The sequence below is a fragment of the Notolabrus celidotus genome, chromosome 17 (genome assembly GCF_009762535.1).
Source record: "Notolabrus celidotus isolate fNotCel1 chromosome 17, fNotCel1.pri, whole genome shotgun sequence".
Lineage (NCBI taxonomy): Eukaryota > Metazoa > Chordata > Actinopteri > Labriformes > Labridae > Notolabrus > Notolabrus celidotus.
The window spans coordinates 29,524,494-29,541,885 of record NC_048288.1 but is presented as its reverse complement, the minus strand read 5'-3'; the positions used below and the strand labels follow the sequence as shown (position 1 = coordinate 29,541,885).

The window sequence follows — 17,392 nt, the reverse complement described above, 5'->3', positions numbered from 1 at the left end:
AGCTTTAAAGAAAACTTAGTCGTCCAACCACATATAGAACGGGAAACCAAATCAACAAAAACATTCTACCTATGATATTTCAGACCACATGTAAATACTAAAAACTGTGTAAAAATATTAGAACTCAACTTCGATCCATTTTTAAAATATCTTCAATTACTTTTTTAACACGTTTTCACACTGGGTTTTAAGGGGCTGGTTTAACCTGATATTTATTCTGTAATAAATATCCAACCAATCAGAAATGAAACACTGAGTCAAATGCACACATGTTCCCGCATATGCTCGGCTCATTTCCCCAGGACCGGTTCAATAACTTTCCCCAGGACCGGTTAGCTAACTTTCCCCAGGACCGGTCCACTAACTTTCCCCAGGACCGGTCCACTAACTTTCCCCAGGACCGGTTCAATAACTTTCCCCAGGACCGGTTCAATAACTTTCCCCAGGACCGGTCCACTAACTTTCCCCAGGACCGGTTCAACAACTTTCCCCAGGACCGGCTCACTAACTTTCCTCAGGACCGGTCCACTAACTTTCCCCAGGACCGGTTCACTAACTTTCCCCAGGACCGGTTCCCTAACTTTCCCCAGGACCGGTTCACTAACTTTCCTTAGGACCAGTCCACTAACTTTCCCCAGGACCGGTTCACTAACTTTCCTCAGGACCAGTCCACTAACTTTCCCCAGGACCGGCTCACTAACTTTACCCAGGACCGGCTCACTAACTTTCCCCAGGACCGGTTCACTAACTGTCCCCAGGACTGGTCCACTAACTTTCCCCAAACAGCTCAGAGTTCAGCCAAACAGCTCCGTCTGACACCTGGAGCCGAGCTCCTCTGCGTGCATATACTACACTTCAGCCTCCTCTGCTCCGGGCGTCCCATGGTCCTGATGCCCCGGAGACTACGGAGTGATAAAACTAATAAATGATAGAAGTCCTGATTCTGAAGTATTTTGTGACTCAGCACTCAGAGACCATTTGAAATGAATAATTTTCAGAGTCTGGAGTTTTGATGTCTTTAGATTCAGAGTCAGACGGCTCAAACATGCAGGCTGTGAACTCTCTCTTGACCTGTCAATCAAAGAGTTAGGCCACGCCCACACAGTCCTGAGAAATGCTCTGAACTAGAAAATAAGCTGTTTTTGAACAGAGTTTTTTCAGAGTTATGGATGTTTATTTTCACTCAGACTTTTGTCGAAGCTTGATTACACATTTAATTTTGATATTCTATGTGAATTTTAAATATTCCATTTAGAGAATTTAAGGTAGAGGGTTGATTTGAGGTGAAAGACACCACATCAAATCTTTAAAATTGGCCAAAAATGATGAGTTACATCTAAAATTGCTCTAAGTAAGGGTAAGTAAGTATTAAATAATCACACATTAGTTAGTGCTCGTGTGATCTGCATTGAGTCTGTCTGCCAATCCATCAGCCATGAGCTGTTTTGATAAACATGACTTGCTCTGATACAGTTCTGGTCTCTTGGTACACCAGTAGAGTGTGCTAGGCTTACATGTTCACACGGGTGAAAGGCTGGCTGACAACTCCCTCCACACTAAGGCCACCTCACTGGCTCCCAGCAGCAGAAACTCCCTGCCTCTGTTGGACACATTAAAGCTTCTCTCTCTGCATGAACACAGATCTATCATTTGTGTTCCTCCTTTTAAACGAAAACACCTACTGAATGTGAATATTTCTGAGAGAGACTGAGTGTTTCTATTTGTCTGTTACATAACCCACAAACATGCGCTCCACTTCTCTTTTCAGTCTGGCAGTTTTTTTACCACTTCAACACCCTGATTTCCCTCCCTGTTTTCTGTCTATTGCCTTGAAATTTGTCTGCTTTGTCCTGTGACAACTGCAGCTCACATTTTTCAGTGTTCAGAAGAGAGCGAGAGAGAGAGTGAGAGAGAGGGAGAGAGAGAGCACGCCGCTTCAGCACCGTGTCCTTGGTGTGGTATTGGCTCTGAGAATGAATGCATGTGCACAATCACAGGACATTCTCCTTTCAAATGCACGGTTTTCTTCCCACTCTGCTGCAGCGTCTGTGAAACTTCTGCTCCGACAGCGCATTGTGTGATAGACTTTCCAGTTAGTTTTTCCCATATTTGGTGGATCACCTTGACCATGCACTGACACAAGCCTCAGTTTTGGACTTAGAGCTGCTTTTATGTTGCCATCGACCGGCGACGCTATCTCTTATTGATCCCTCTGCTGCACTACTATGTTTGATGGATTGATTGGCAGCCAGTAGCTAGAGACCAATTTGTCAAGGAGCATTGGACCTTGTCAGAGAAGAGCACCATTATGTCCCAATCATGGATGGCCAACATTCCCAGGGGTGTGTGTGTGTGTGTGTGTGTGGGTGTGGAGGGGTAGAGATAGTATGTGTGGTTACAGTGTTGCCTATTCACGGTTGGCTTGTGAGCCCTGATCATGTGCAAGACTGAGCCTGCACTGGGACTCCCCCGTGGGTTCTAGCAACATGATTGAAGCCCACCTTAAAGCGCAGATCACAGGCGGTTTCACTGCGCTGCCTTTCATTTCGCAGTTAATTTCAACTCTCATTACGACTAGGCCGTTGACATTCAAATAAACATGTTTGCATACACTTTTTTTCCCTCCTTTTATTTCTGTTTGTTGCACAAGAGCTCCGTCCTCCAAATGGCTGTGATTCAGCCGCTGCACATGATGATTTGTGCCCCCAGTAATTATACCTTCCTCGTGCTGGGAGAGAGAAAGAGAGAGAGCAGGGAGGGAGAGAAAAAAAAACCTGTTGTTATTCTTAAATCCCCACTCAATGCAGGCTTAATCATTGTCTGCCTTGTCTTTGGAATGGCTGTAATTGAAACATTAGCTGTTCGGGTCTATATACAGCATGTGGGCGGATCGCGTGCGCCCTGTGGACGGATTTTAATCATAAGCCTCGATCACAAGCAACTTGTGCATCCTTCACATCCACGGTCTTTGTCTTATTTTCTGCACCCTCGTCTTCTTTCCCCGTGACTCACTTTCTGCAGGTGTGTCATGTGCTCCAATTGCATCCCTTTCATCAATCCCATTTAAGTGTGTTTCAGAGCAGGTTGTGTGCCGGCAAAATCGCTATGTCAAAAGCAAGCAATCCATTAGCAAACGCTATTGACTTTCCTTTAAGCGATGCCATCCTGCACAGCCAAGAACACCATGTTGTATTCACAGTCAGGCTCCATGATGACTTGATACCTGCTCTGTACTTAGTGCTTTCCAGCTCCAGTCCCGGGCTAAGAGACAGGCAAACCGAAAGGAAGCATTTGCTCAAACGTATTGACCACTTTCATGAATTTTTCATCAGCCGCTCAAGGCGCTGGGTTGCCAGCTGGGTGGGTTTTTTTTTGCGAAGATGAGGCGCCCCATTCGAGGCCGCTGACCACACACAACCCCCCCTGAGGGCTAGCACTGCATTTCAAAGGTTTATCTCCTTGAACCTTTTAAACACCTGAGTGATACTGTACTTTAGAGGCCCTCGCCACATCTCTATCACCGCTATGACTCACCCAACATTAGACCTCAGGCCCAAAACTGCTTCTGACTGGCGTTGTCCTTGGCAACAACTTGAGCCACAGCTTATACTCTCTCTCTCTCTCTCTCTCTCTCTATCCTTCTTTATGCTGTTTGTTTTCCAGGCTCTGTCTCAGAAACCATTGGATCTTATACGGTTACCTCAGCGCGAGGTCGAGGAAACATGTTGATCTTGCACATATTTCTCTCCACAGGCAGGGGAGGCAGAAAGAGTCCAGCACTGTCAATGTGTGTCTCCAGAGACAGCACACCTCTCCACGCCATATCCCACCAACCCCTCCAACCGTAACACCTCCGCGTCTTCCGCTACAATCCACATCCCCCCCCCCCCCCCCCCCACATTAAACTCCCCAGTGTGTGGTCCACATGCAGACTTCTTGATCTCAAAATGAGATGCTGACTCATTTGCCGTTTTATTTCACCGCCCCCCCCCATTGGGGCTGCTGATGGCACCCAACAGCACTTGGCCTTTCCAATGCAATGCAAAGTGTCCCTGACATAGAGCCATGTCTGGTGCATCATCATAAAGCTGTGTTGTCACATCTGCCAAAGCATCATAGATAACATGATTTATTCCCTAAAGAGGTGGTGTTATGCATTTTCTTTTATATAAATAAGTATTCAGTTAAAATGTTGGACGTCAATATTAAACGTGGGCAAAGTTTCAGATTGTGGGGTAAACATGTGTTGGAGTAATCCCAGGATGAGACCGCAGGCAGCTCTGAGCGGCTTGTCCAAGAAGTCCCACGAGAGAAACACATGATTTCCTCAAATTGCGACAATACCACCCGGTGAATCTCCTTAAAATGAAATATTATACATAAAACTTACCAAATAGAAACTTTACTGGGACTTTTTTTTCAGGGTCAGGTTTGGGGTTCAAATCATATGGCCCATATTTCATGATTTGCATTGTTAAATCAAGAAGCATGACTTTGCAGAGTTGCAACAGTGGAGGATGCTTCCTGAATGCTAGGGAGGGGGGGGTTCTTAAAGAGACAGTAGACAATCCATCTTGCACAGCTTCAACCTGAAGCACTTGTTCCGACCATTCATTGCATTTTAGGAGAAAGAGGTGGAAGCTACATGTGCTGTTTAGTTGTAGCTTAAAGCTGCTGTTGGTAGTCCTGGAATAAACATCAGTTCAGGGAGAGGTTTTGAATGTCAACACTACCCCTCCACACCAGATTCCCCTCTCACTACATCCCACTGCTCCTGTAAGCCCCCCTCACAAACAGATCGTAGTGCACGCTCAATCAGGACAATGTAGGAGGACCAATTAGGAGAGTGGCTCTGATTGGTCAGTGCGATTGGAATTTATAGATTGCTGGATACGGAGGCATAGGAAAATACAGAGATCTCGCCATACTCTCAAAATACCAAATTTATTGATGGCTGTTGATGAGTGTTATGACTTTTTTTGCTAAACACAGCACAAAATAAGAACAGTTTTTTTCCCCCTAGTCCTACCAACTGCAGCTTTAAGGTAGAAGCAACTGCAGGCCTGTAAACAATGGCGGCTTTTAAAGAGATAAGCTTTTAAGCGGCTGATTTATCAGAACTGGATAACATTTCTTTATTAAAAGAAGAGTAAAGGCCTTTCATGCACAAATTGTCTTTGCAAAAACAGCAAGAATCATGCATTAGCATAGAGCAGTTTCCAGGTGTCACCAATAAAGCTTACCTTACCTGCACGTTGTACTTGTATGCAGATGATATCTTGAATAACGCAGACTTAATCAAAACTTTGATACACTTTAGTGCCAACGTTTAAAGTTCTGTGATCCTGTATTGATTCTATAAACTATCTTATTGAGTTTGATCCAAGGTGTCACATGCAAACACTTTATTTTTGTTACCACTTCTGGTATTTTCCCCCATATTTACAGACTGAGAACAGAACCCTGTGTCAAAAGCAAGACTTTTCAGCTCATAGAAAGAGCATTGATGCTTAGAAATCAACCTGTATTCCACAAGTTGTCTGTCAAGGAGCAGGGATTTAATGTGTTATGGTTTTAAATGTAATATCACGTTGTATGGTTTTGAATTTTAAACTAATTCCTCTCATAATTCATGATATTCAAGTATGTGTCTGTGCTGTTGATGTTTTCTAAGAATGCAACTTTCAAGCAAAGTTGACCTTTGCACTGTGAGCTATTTTTAACTCCCCTCCTTCTTTCCACACCTTCTCTCTCTGCAGGATCTACGGGAGGTCTGGCTCCACTTCCCACCACACCCCCTGCAGGTGAGTCCAGATATGTTTCATTATTGATGTTTGTTTTGGCACGGTGCCTCTCATTAGATCTCTCCTCCACTCCAAGACACGAAAAGCATTCTCTGATCTTTCAAGTTTCCCAGCCTGGAAGTAGCTTTTCCTTTTGTGTGTGTGTGTGTGTGTTTCAGTGTGTGTGAGTGTGTGTGTGTTGCTACCAGAGGTGGGCAAGCTGTTAGATATTTCGCCCGAGGCTGACTGAGTTCTTTAAAGCTGTCACAAGGCCCCCAGTAGCCTTTCACAAGTCTCCATTGTTCCGCGTCTGTGTCTCGCCGCTCCCCATTTTGGTGGGAGACCCTAATCTTCTTCTTTTCCAACTGCCTCACTCTCTTTCTCCTCACCACTGCTCCTTTATCTCTCCTTCCTCCTTGACTCACCTCTCTGCCTCCTCGCTCCTGCTTTTTCTTTTACGCTTTGCCTGATCTGCCCAGAAACATTGAACATGTCAACAGTGTTTGTTTGAAATTAGGATTTGGAAGAAGAGATCAAAGATGCCATAACAGGATTACAGTCCCGAATCACATGGGACCCTCGGGGAGCGTCAGGCATCCTCCTCTCTGATGTGTCTGTGTGGGGAAAGTGTTTCTTTGTGTGTATGCCGAGTTTATTCATCTCCCTGCGAGTGCACAAGTGTTGCTGCATCTTCATATCTTCTGCACTTCCATGTTTGGTTGTAAACATCTTGATGTCTCTGTCTGCTCGCATGGCGTATATATGTTTGTTTGCCTCACCTCTTAACCCCCCCTGTATTTTCCAACCCCAGCGCCTGAATGATTAAGCCGAGCCTGTCAGTGCTCAAAATAAACCCCCTTGTATCCAGCAGTCTGTTTTTCCCGGCGAGTTGCACAGCAGAGGCCCCAGCGGCGGGCTCTGCGGGTGAGGGTGGAGCCCAGGGGTCAGCCCCTGCAACCGCTCTGTGGTGTGGAGGGGGAACTTCCACGCTGCTGCATGAGTAGTCATTAGCTGCTTCAGAGCCGCGGCCTCATTACCACACACTGCGCGTGGCTGAGGTTTCCTCTGGGTGGTCCCCTGCCAGCGGGGTAACGCCTGTTAAATTGTGCCAACCTCTCGGTAGCGTCATGGCATCCTGACCTTTTGATGATATAATCACACAATGAAAAAAACATCTCTGCCTTCATTATTTATTTATCTGATTATTTCTTCTATAATTGATGAAGGCCAAGAGCCCCGGACCTAAAAAATGATGTTGGGAAGCAAAGAGATGTCACCCCGGCTGACTTTATGAATAATGGACCGACCCATTGTGGCTTCACCTTTTGGGTTTTTTGTGTACCGCCTTTTGTGGTGCCTCAAACTTGGCATGTCGACGCGGCTCGGATGAGAGCGTTGAGCTGGAGGAGAGTGAGAGGTTGGCAAACTCCAAATTGTCAGTGCAATGCAGTCGGTGCCAAAGGCTGATTCATTAGCGGGATGATTAGCCAGGTCACCATTAGCTTTTCCACATGTAATAACAGTGTTTCTGCGGCGGGGGCTGAAGAGAGACGCTCATTTTAGAGGTTTGAAACTGAAAGAGGTCAGGGGAAGTATGGAACTTGTTGCTGGCTGCCAAAATCTTACTCTCAAAGTAATAATTTGTCGGGTGAATGTAATACAATTTTGGAAAGAATCTCCACCGAATTAAAATGCTTTCATTTAGAGAGACACAATTTTGTTGAACCAACTTTACCTTAAACCTACTTTACTTATTTGCAATGTTTGGGTCCAACTTAATTTGTAAAGGTTGTTTCAACATATTTACTAAGGTAGGATCTGACTTCATTGTCTTAGGTCACAACTTGTATGATATGATTATGGATAGCTTATTTGATTTATTTCAGGCTTTTTTGCCTTTATTGACAGGAGAGAGAAGAGAGACAGGAAATGTGAGCTAGCACCGCCATCATGGATGGTTGTTCGCCAATTCAAACCAGACAGTGTAGATTTCCTAGATCAAAAAGACTCAACTCATTTTTATTTATATGGCACCTCTCATTTGTTCATGCATGCAGAGACAGAAAAACAACAGCAATAGATAAAATGGTACAGGACTAAAACAAGATAGAGGAATGAGAAATTAAATACTTAGAAATTAAACAATTTTTTTTAAAATGAAATCATTCAGTTGAATAAAATCAAGTGTGATGAAATAAATCAATTAAATAAAATCAATTAAATAAATTCAAGTAAAATAAATTAAACTAATCAAATACATTAAATTAAATAAATACCAGACAAATAAAATAACAAAAAATAATAAAAAAGAAAGAAGATAAAATAAGATAAGAGAATAAATAAATAAATACAATTTATTTTTATTTATTTATTAGTTTATTTGACAGGGGCCATGCAAAACAAAAACTGTCAAGCCAGAGTTAGCTATAAGCTAATTTTCATCTGTGGTCCCTGGGCAGGAAGATGTTAACAAATGTACAATACTAACGAAAAAAACATACTAGCATTTAAAACAATACATAGACTACTCAACACAGTCCATCACTAATAACAACACATTTAAAATTACATTTCATTGTCTCTGATTTGATGCATTCAGATGATCACATGATTGTTTTTCCTTGAGCCATAATTTCAGTGTACTTTTAAAAACACTGAGGCTTGTACAGTCTCTAATGTGAGTCGGGATTGAGTTCCATTTTCCTGCTGCTCTGACTGAAAATGCAGACTGTCCAAATGCAGTCTTCCTACGTTTAGCTGAACAGTCTCCTCTTGCTGATGCCCTGGTCTCCCTAAGATTGTTCCTGCAGAGTAACACACATTGTTTAAGTGGTGGTGGGGCCTGATCATTAATTAATTTATACATCAGACACATATCTACATAACAAAAAAAAACTGTCAAGGGTCATTCAGTTATATTTCGTAATGATTTTACAGTGGTGGTACTTCCTTGGTTTTTTATCTAGAGTTTTCAGTGACTGTTTGTAGAGGTTGTATAGTGGTTTTAGAGTGGTTGCTCCAGCCTGAGACCAGCTCGTGGCACAATAAGATAAATGAGAAAAAATCATTGAGTGCATGTATAGTTTAGCAGCGGCCAAAGGTAACTGATGCCTGACATGTCTGAAGTTCATAAGGCTGGCTCTTAATTTATGCTAAAACAATGGTCAAAATGTTAATAATGTTTAATACTTAATAATAAAAATACTGCCAAACAGCGCTACCAGATCACATCAGTCTCCTGTGCTTGTTTACACCCTGGTAGTAAAGCGTTTTAGCATTAAGGCAATCTGCGCTATAGCCTTGGCTAGTGGCTATGCTACAGCTTAGACACACATATGACCGACACTCTAGGCCTACAATAAAAAATATATAATAATTAAAAAACAGCTTTTAATTGTGGTGCTGAAAGGCAAGGGTTCAACCAATCATAATCATAATAATAAATTGTATTTATAGGTGCCTTTCTGGACACTTAAGGTCATCCTAAAACATACCAACAGTAAGAAACAACACTTAACATTAAATAAATACATAAATACAACAGAATAACAATGCAATACTAGAAAATGAGAGTGAAGTCATGATGAAAGTGAAAGTAAAGTCATTCCAGTGCCATAAAGACAGATTAAAATGAGTAGGCTTGGCAGAAAAGGTGAGTTTTGAGGTGGGATTTGAAGGGTGGTGGGAGAGGTGGAATTTTGTGAGATCATAAATTATAAAGGGTCAATTCAAAACAAACCCCATCTTAAGGCACTTGAAGATCAGATCTTATAGTTATATTTAAGACCTTCAATCATTTAGTCAACTGAATGCACAAAAACAGAGACAGAGACAGAGCTGATGTGTTGAATTAAGTGACTGAATTAGCTTGTGTTAGCATACATTTATGCATAACTTCAAGTTTTAATACAATTAAAACAAGCAACTCTCAAAATCAAAACTGCACTCTGTACATCTGTACTTGCACATGGCTTTAATCCTGGTTATGCTTTAAGTGAAGTTGAGATTTTAACATGCACCTCTGCTGGGATTGACTCACTTTTGGAGCCGGCCTCTAGTGGCCGCTCATGGAACTGCAGTTTCCGCCACTTCAGTAAAACCCTTCATTCTCCAGCTCCCTTCATTTCAGGGAGGTGAGAGTGAACCCGTCTTAATGAGACTTGAGTGGATGGCGATGGCAGCACGCTGCGACGTGGGTAATTATGCGTACGGCCTGTCTCTGGCTTACACGCATACATTAGCCGTGCCGCCGACGTGTCCTGCAGAGCGCAGTGGAATGCTGCGAGGTCGACAGGCACGTCTTCCTGTCGTTCGTGTTTGCTTGATCCGCACCAGCGCATCATCACCCTCAGCTTTCCACAATCATTTACCAGAACGTCATTTAGAGCGTGTTCAGAACGTCTCCTCTGGTCTATTAGGGAGATACACCAGTTTCAGGCTTCCTCAGAAGACTTCGGCTCTGATTCTGATTTCTGTCTGGACTCAGCTGAAAGTGATGCTTTGAAGCCATTTCAAAAAGTGTTTTTTTTCCCCCTCTCTCTCTCATTTTTTTGTACTTCGCTGCTGATTTTTTTTCCCACCTCTCTTCCCGTCTCCGTTTGAAGCCTTGCTGCCGGCCATTCCCCCTGAAGGATCGCTGGAGCCTCCGAGGGCTGAACTCTTCAGATGCTGTTGTGATGCATGACATTTAAACGCCTCCCCTTAATTAACAGAGGGGGGGAGGGAAAGAGGCAGAAATGAAATGTTTCTTAGGACATATTGGAAGACGGAACCATGACATTACTGGCGGCACTCCAATTAAAATACTGAGTTTAAAAATAAATCTCTGCTCCACGCACTAGCTTGACATGGAAGGCTCTGAGGAAGCTGTTTACTTGTCATGTCTTCATGAAAACACAAAGACGCCGGAGAATGAAGAGAGAGGAGGGATTTGAGTGCAGCTCTCTTTTCATTCTGTGCTTTTTAGTGCACAGATAAGTTGATCAAGCAGAAGACGCAGTCAAAGGAGTGTGCCGTTTCCCCTTTGAACGTCCAGTTAGGATCATTTTCTTCCAGATTTCTCCTCCTTTGGAAGAGAAGCCTTGAGTTCCACCACACAGAGACCAATTAGATGTTTCCAGTAGCCTAATTAATGCATCCATAAGGACATGTCTTGCATGCATACTTTTATTTAAAGCATCATGTCTTCCTCTAATGGGCAAAGGCATGAAGCAAACTCTGCAGTTTAAGTTTAAGCCTGCAGCATGTTTTCCTCAAGCCGTCCACTTCAGACCTCAACGAGCCTTAAAGCTTTCATAAAAGGTATAATCTGCAGCAATTTTCTCATCTAGAAACTATTCTTTCAAAAAGTCATCAAAGTCACACAGCGCACAGAGTCTCTGATATGTGCCGCTCTATACTTACAGAAGTACTGAGTCCCCCCCCCCCCCCCCCCAGAGATATTAATTGACCGTTTGAATCCTCCAGATTTAGAAAAGAGAGAGGGGGAAGCAAAGCGAGCTGTTTGACTTAAAACTTAATGACGAAGAGATTCCATCTGCCGCAGATCATCCGAGTTTGTTTTGAGGCGGAGGCAAAGCACACACTCTAAACAGGCCCTCGAGCAGTGCAGGCTGAAGACGCTCACTTCATTTACGGCGTTTATGTGGGGCTCTTATGCAAAACGACTTCATTGAGTGAGCAGGAGATTTTTTTGTGTCGCTTTGGAGGACGCTTAAAGTGGTCACGCTGGTTTGTGTCTGGCTGGACTCACTTTTTGCTATTTTAGGATTTGAGATGTTGTCCTCTTTTTTTCCTCCCTTTCCTGTAGTTTGTTTTGATTCTGTTATTGATTACAACTTTAAAATCAATAACAGCAGAGGCTGCAGTCCTCAAGCAGGCGACCAGGGCTCACATCTGACCTTTGACCCTTCAGTGTGCAGCATAACTATTTTTCACTTTACTGGCCCAGGTGCTTTTCAGAATTTATTTCACTCATCTGTCTTCAATCAATCAATCAATCACAACAAACATTATCCTCTTCCTCTTTCCAAACACAGCAGGTCTAGACCGTACTCTATGTTCAATTATCAACAAAGACCCAACATCAAGACAGGATCAGATCCAGTCCCATCTTACAGTCAGGACTCAGTCTGATTTTCATCTTAATCCACCATGAGCAGAGCACTTTGCAGCATTTAGCAAGTTACAGTGGCAAGGACAAACTTCCTTTAACAGGCAGAAACCTCCAGCAGGACCAGACTCATGTTAGACACACATCTGCTGAGACCGTGTTGGAGAGAGGGATAGAGGGAGATGAAGAGAGAGAGAGAGATGATAGTGCTGAGACGGATAGTAGTAGTTGTAGCAGCCAGAGTCGGGAAGAAACCTCCAGCAGGACCAGACTCATGTTAGAGAGACATCTGCTGAGACCGTGTTGGGGTTTGAAGAGGGATAGAGACGATGAAGAGAGAGATAAATGATTGTAGTGAGATGGATAGTAGTAGTTGCAGCAGCTGGAGTCAGGCAGAAACCTTGAGCAGGACCAGACTCATGTTAGACACACATCTGCTGAGACCGTGTTGGAGAGAGAGATAGAGGGAGATGAGAGAGAGAGAGAGATGATAGTGGTGATTGTAGAAGTTGTGGCAGCTGGAGTCAGGCAGAAACCTTGAGCAGAACCAGACTCATATTAGACAGACATCTTCTGAGACCAGGTTGTGGTTGGAAAGAGGGATAGAGGAGATAAAGAGATAGAGAGATAGATGATAGTGGTGAGACAGACAGTAGTAGTTGTAGCAGCCGGAGTCAGGCAGAAACCTTGAGCAGAACCAGACTCATATTAGACAGACATCTTCTGAGACCTAGTTGTGGTTGGAAAGAGGGATAGAAAAGATGATGAGACGGATAGTAGTAGTTGTAGCAGCTGGAGTCTGGCACGTCGTCAATTTCAGGTCGTCTATGTCAGAGGAACCTACGAGACAAGGGAGCTCAGGGACTCCAGAAAGGTCTATGGTTCTTTAAGGTTTCTTTAAGGGCTGAGAGATCTGTCTTTACGAGAACATTTCTGCAGAAGTGTTCACTTGAGTAAGTGAGGCCTCAAACGCCTCAGGAGGCTCCTGCGAGACTACACCCACAACATTTTGTGTATTTCAGTTGAACAATATAAATATATAATAATTCTAGTACTTGTTAGACTTTAAGAAACACAATGAAATAAGAAGAGTCAAAGTCAGCTCAAGTTGAAGACCTTCAGCATCGATTTAAAGATGTAGAGTCACGGGCCAGATCTTGTGCGGACAGGAAGAGTGTTTTTAGCTTCTGCAGAGGCCCCTTCTGGTTTTAAGTCTTGATCTCTGGACTTCTAAGAGCAGCTGGTTAGTTGACTAAGTGGTCTAAGTGGAGTATGGAAGTGCATGAGATCAACAAGACAGTAGAGTGCTGTTTGAAACCTGAAAAAAAAAACCAATCAATAAAATCTTAAAATCAATCCTGAAGCGGACAGAGAGCCAATGCAGAGCGGCTCAAATCACTGTCCTGCTGTCAGGCTTCTTCCTCACTATTATGCAGAGACGCTGCAGAGACGTCTGATCTGAACCAGCATACAAAGAAGTACAGTTGTCAGGATGTGGTGACGGCATGGATCACTCTCTCAGAGACGTTTGTGCAGAGATAAAGTTGTCGCTGGTCTTTAAAAAGGAACAGCAACACTCTGAACATGCATGTTGTATTCTGTATTCAGTAACCACTAGCACCCCCCTTTGCAGACTCTCATCTCTTTCCCAAACCAAGCCTTTGTTCCTTTGTGCTCTGGTCCAGGTCCAGGAGCCTCAGACGGACAGGCAGCTGATTGAGACGTCTCCAGTCCTCCAGAAACTGACCAGCTTTGAGGATTCCATCGGGGTCTTATTCACGCATGTGCGACTCCTGGCCCGAGCCTTCACCTTGAGGACCGTGGGCTTCAACCACCTCACCCTGTAAGTCCGCTCACTGTGTCTGTGTGTGTTTGTTTGTTTGTTTGTTTTAATGGAGTTACAGCCAATTAAAATGCAAAGTGAGGCCTTTAGTTGGTCAGATGCAATTTGCTAAGGGGTTGCTGCAGAACGGGGCCAGACTTTGTCTCCCGCTCCCCTCAGAGGTGATGAGGCATGATGCATTATAATGTCTAATATGATCTGAGACGCGGGGAGTTTTATCAAACGTCCGGCGTTTTAAATTGTTGTGTCGGTTGTGAACGCGGCCGCCTCCGCCTCCCACATCATCATTATGTTAACCCCCTGCAGCTCACACGCTTTCTTACTGTGGCAAACATCGCCTGTGTGGAAATCAAGCCTTTAATGTCACGTTTGAGGTACAGTCGTAAATATCAGCGTTGTAGGCTTTAACTAGAAGATCTAAGAGATTTAGGGTCCAGGTGAATCTGACCCCTCTTATCTATTATCTTCCTATGTAAGGCTGTAACCCCAACTGCCTTGTGGGAAATGGTGTTTTGATTTGTCAGACAGTTTCTTCTTCCTCTTTTTATCAAACTTCCACAAAAAGAAGATCTTAAATTTGTATTTGTATGCTTCCACACATTGGACAGCTGTGGCCTCGCTGCATTACGTGCCATGATTATCTGCCTGTCCCCTTTCTGGTCAAGGCCGTGTCTCAGCACTGCTGTGTGGAAAATCCACAGATTGGGAACAAATATCCACAATGAAGTGGTGAGATTAGGAAGTCAAAGGTGAAGGTAGCGGTCGTCTGGCTGCGATAGGTGTGTCTGAGAACGGCGGCCAACACCTTATTATTTCCGATGCAGTCAGCGGTTAGTGATAAAAACTTCCAGCCCAGACTTCCTGTTCCCAGCGCTGCTTTGTTTACAGTCCAGTTTGCACTTTGACAGGTTACTGTGTGTGCAGATCTAAAACAGAGTTAAATCACTCCTCTAAATATGTCCACAAAGCAAAGCTTTTCATTTCTTGGTTTGTTAGATCCCCAGGAAGGAGTTTCAGTTTCACTTTAAATAGTTAAGTTACAGAGTGGCTTCACACTTGCCTGGGATAACCAGAAAAAGTTAGTAATTGTTCTTAATTTTGCTGAACTAACAACAGGATGCAGATTTTAAAAGAAACAATGCAAGTTTGTCAGGTCTGTCTTCATGAAGACAAACAACACAACTTTTAAAATGTTTGTTTGTTGAATTGAGGTCAGATTGATGGTTTCTGACACATTCCAGGATGGAGGGACTTTTTTGGTTATGATTCAAGAATTCAGACACAAGGTTTTTTTATTTTTTTTTATTTCTTTAATTAATTAATTGATTAATTAAATTGTAAAAAAATTTTTTTATTATTTTGCATATGAAAAAAAGTCAATATAATAATAATAATAAATAATTATGAATAATAATAAAAAAAGAAAATTATGGACATTTCATTTTTTTAAAGAATGAATTGATTAATTAAATTGTGATAAATCACATTTTTTATTCCATTTTTTTAAATTCCATTATTTTGCATATGAAAAAAATCCATAGAATAATAATTTATAATAGTAATTAGTAGAAGAAGAAGAAGAAGAATACTGAGAATAACAATAATAATAAGAAGAATAATAAGAATAATGATAGTTAAAAAAAAATCATAATAATAATAAAAATAATAATAACCAATTTTTTAACACCTTGTAAAAACCAGTAACCATGTAAAGCAAACTCCGGCTACTATAACCACTCTCTCTCTCTTCATCTCCCTCTATCCCTCTCTCCAACACGGTCTCAGCAGATGTGTGTCTAACATGAGTCTGGTCCTGCTGGAGGTTTCTGCCTGTTAAAGGAAGTTTGTCCTTGCCACTGTAACTTGCTAAATGCTGCAAAGTGCTCTGCTCATGGTGGATTAAGATGAGATCAGACTGAGTCCTGTCTGTAAGATGGGACTGGATCTGATCCGGTCTTGATGTTGGGTCTTTGTTAATAATAGAACATAGAGTACGGTCTAGACCTGCTCTGTTTGGAAAGAGTCTGAGGATAACTCCACCTATTTAAGTGGCAGCTCAAACTCCACTTATTTTCTATTAGGACGGCAGCAGGAAGCAGGAAGACTCTGCGGCAGTCTAACTACGGTGCACCAAAAGGGACAAAATAGCAAAATGTTGGTCAAAATAAATTAGACATTGCAATTAGTGTTTTAATGCTGACAGCTTTTGTTTTAACGTGCAAATTATTTCAAAAAAAGAGGTTAAAGTTTGAATGCTGTAACAAATACTTTGCATCATGTCCCTGAATGCAGCATCTCTAAACACCTGGAGTGATTATCTAAGACTGTGGAACAAAGTTAAAGTTGGTTGTGAGAGATTTATAGACGTGTCCTCTCTTACACTTCAATTCTGAGACACAGAAAAACCTGAAGTGCATCTTGAGTGGTCTGCAGAGGCATACAACAATTAGAGACTCACATCTTTGCGTGTGATACTGCAGTGTTCTCTGTTAGAGCACAGTGTGTTTTGTCCTCAGCTGTTCCTCCCCGCTCGTTGCAGTGCGCTCTCTCTCTCTCTCTCTCGTGTTAGCACTGACATCCGAATCGTTTTTACCTCTTCCCTTCAGCCGTGACATTTGTTCAATAGAAAGTAAACTTACAAACTTCTACAGGAAGTAAGCGGAGAGAGAGAGAACTGCTCGGTGTGTTTGTGGAATAAAAAAAACACTTGTGTGTGTAACCTTGGTCGTTCATTGATAGTTTGCAAGTTTGAAAAGATTGCAAGTTTTATAAGAAAATGTGTTAGCTAATGAGACTGTGTGCTTCAATCTGAGGTGTTTCTGGGTCCTGCAAAGAGAGGGTTATTTGCAATGGAGGCTTAACTCACTCCTGAGCTGCACAACAGAACACAATAGTGAGTTTGACAGCTAAAGCAAATTAGCCTTGGCAGCACACCTCTGATATCTTATTGGCAGGCTGCACTCTGTAATTGCTTGCTTGGGTTCGCCACAAGGACATTGCTGTGTAGGTGTGTGTGTGTGGGAATGTCTGCATGCGTGTGTGTATCATGTACACACATCTCCGCTTACAGTACACTGCTGCGTGTGATCTCATCCATCACTGAAGTGTCAGAGCTCGCCCCCCTCATGGTCAGCGAAGTCGATTAGAGGTGCTGAGGTTCGACTCCCACTGAGTTTACTTTGAGGACTCTCCGACTCAAGGTTGATACCAGAGAGACTTTTGAACTCGGTGGCTTCGAATCAAATAAGTGGACTGATCTGAGCCGTGCATTCAATACATGCTCAAAGTGTTCCTTCATTATCTGCCAAAGAGGACTTTATGGCAAAATCCAGTTCAATCACACATTCTTTTAACAGGAGTCTCCATTTAATTCAATTTGAATTATAGATTATTTCATCAAATAATGGAAAACAACTATCAGACTCAGTCACAAAAATAATGAAAAAAAAACAACAACAAATGAGCATACAAAGGTACAACCAAGGATACAAAATATTGAGAATTTTAAGAATAAAGTTGTAATATTCAAAGAATTAAGTTTACATTTTTTTTCACTAAAATTTAATTAATTAATTCATTTTGAGAATAAAGTCATAATAATTCCAAGAGTGAAATTGTATTAATATCAAGTACAATTTTAAAAAATTAATAAAA

General features: G+C 42.4%; 1 protein-coding gene across 1 annotated transcript in view; it reads left to right on the top strand.

Moving 5' to 3' along the window:
• drosha (drosha ribonuclease III) overlaps positions 1-17,392 on the top strand; it is a 185,543-nt gene that overhangs the window by 113,172 nt on the left and 54,979 nt on the right. Inside the window, 2 exon segments of the mRNA XM_034706399.1 lie at positions 5,760-5,804; positions 13,581-13,738. Of these exon segments, the coding sequence (XP_034562290.1) occupies positions 5,760-5,804; positions 13,581-13,738 (203 nt within the window).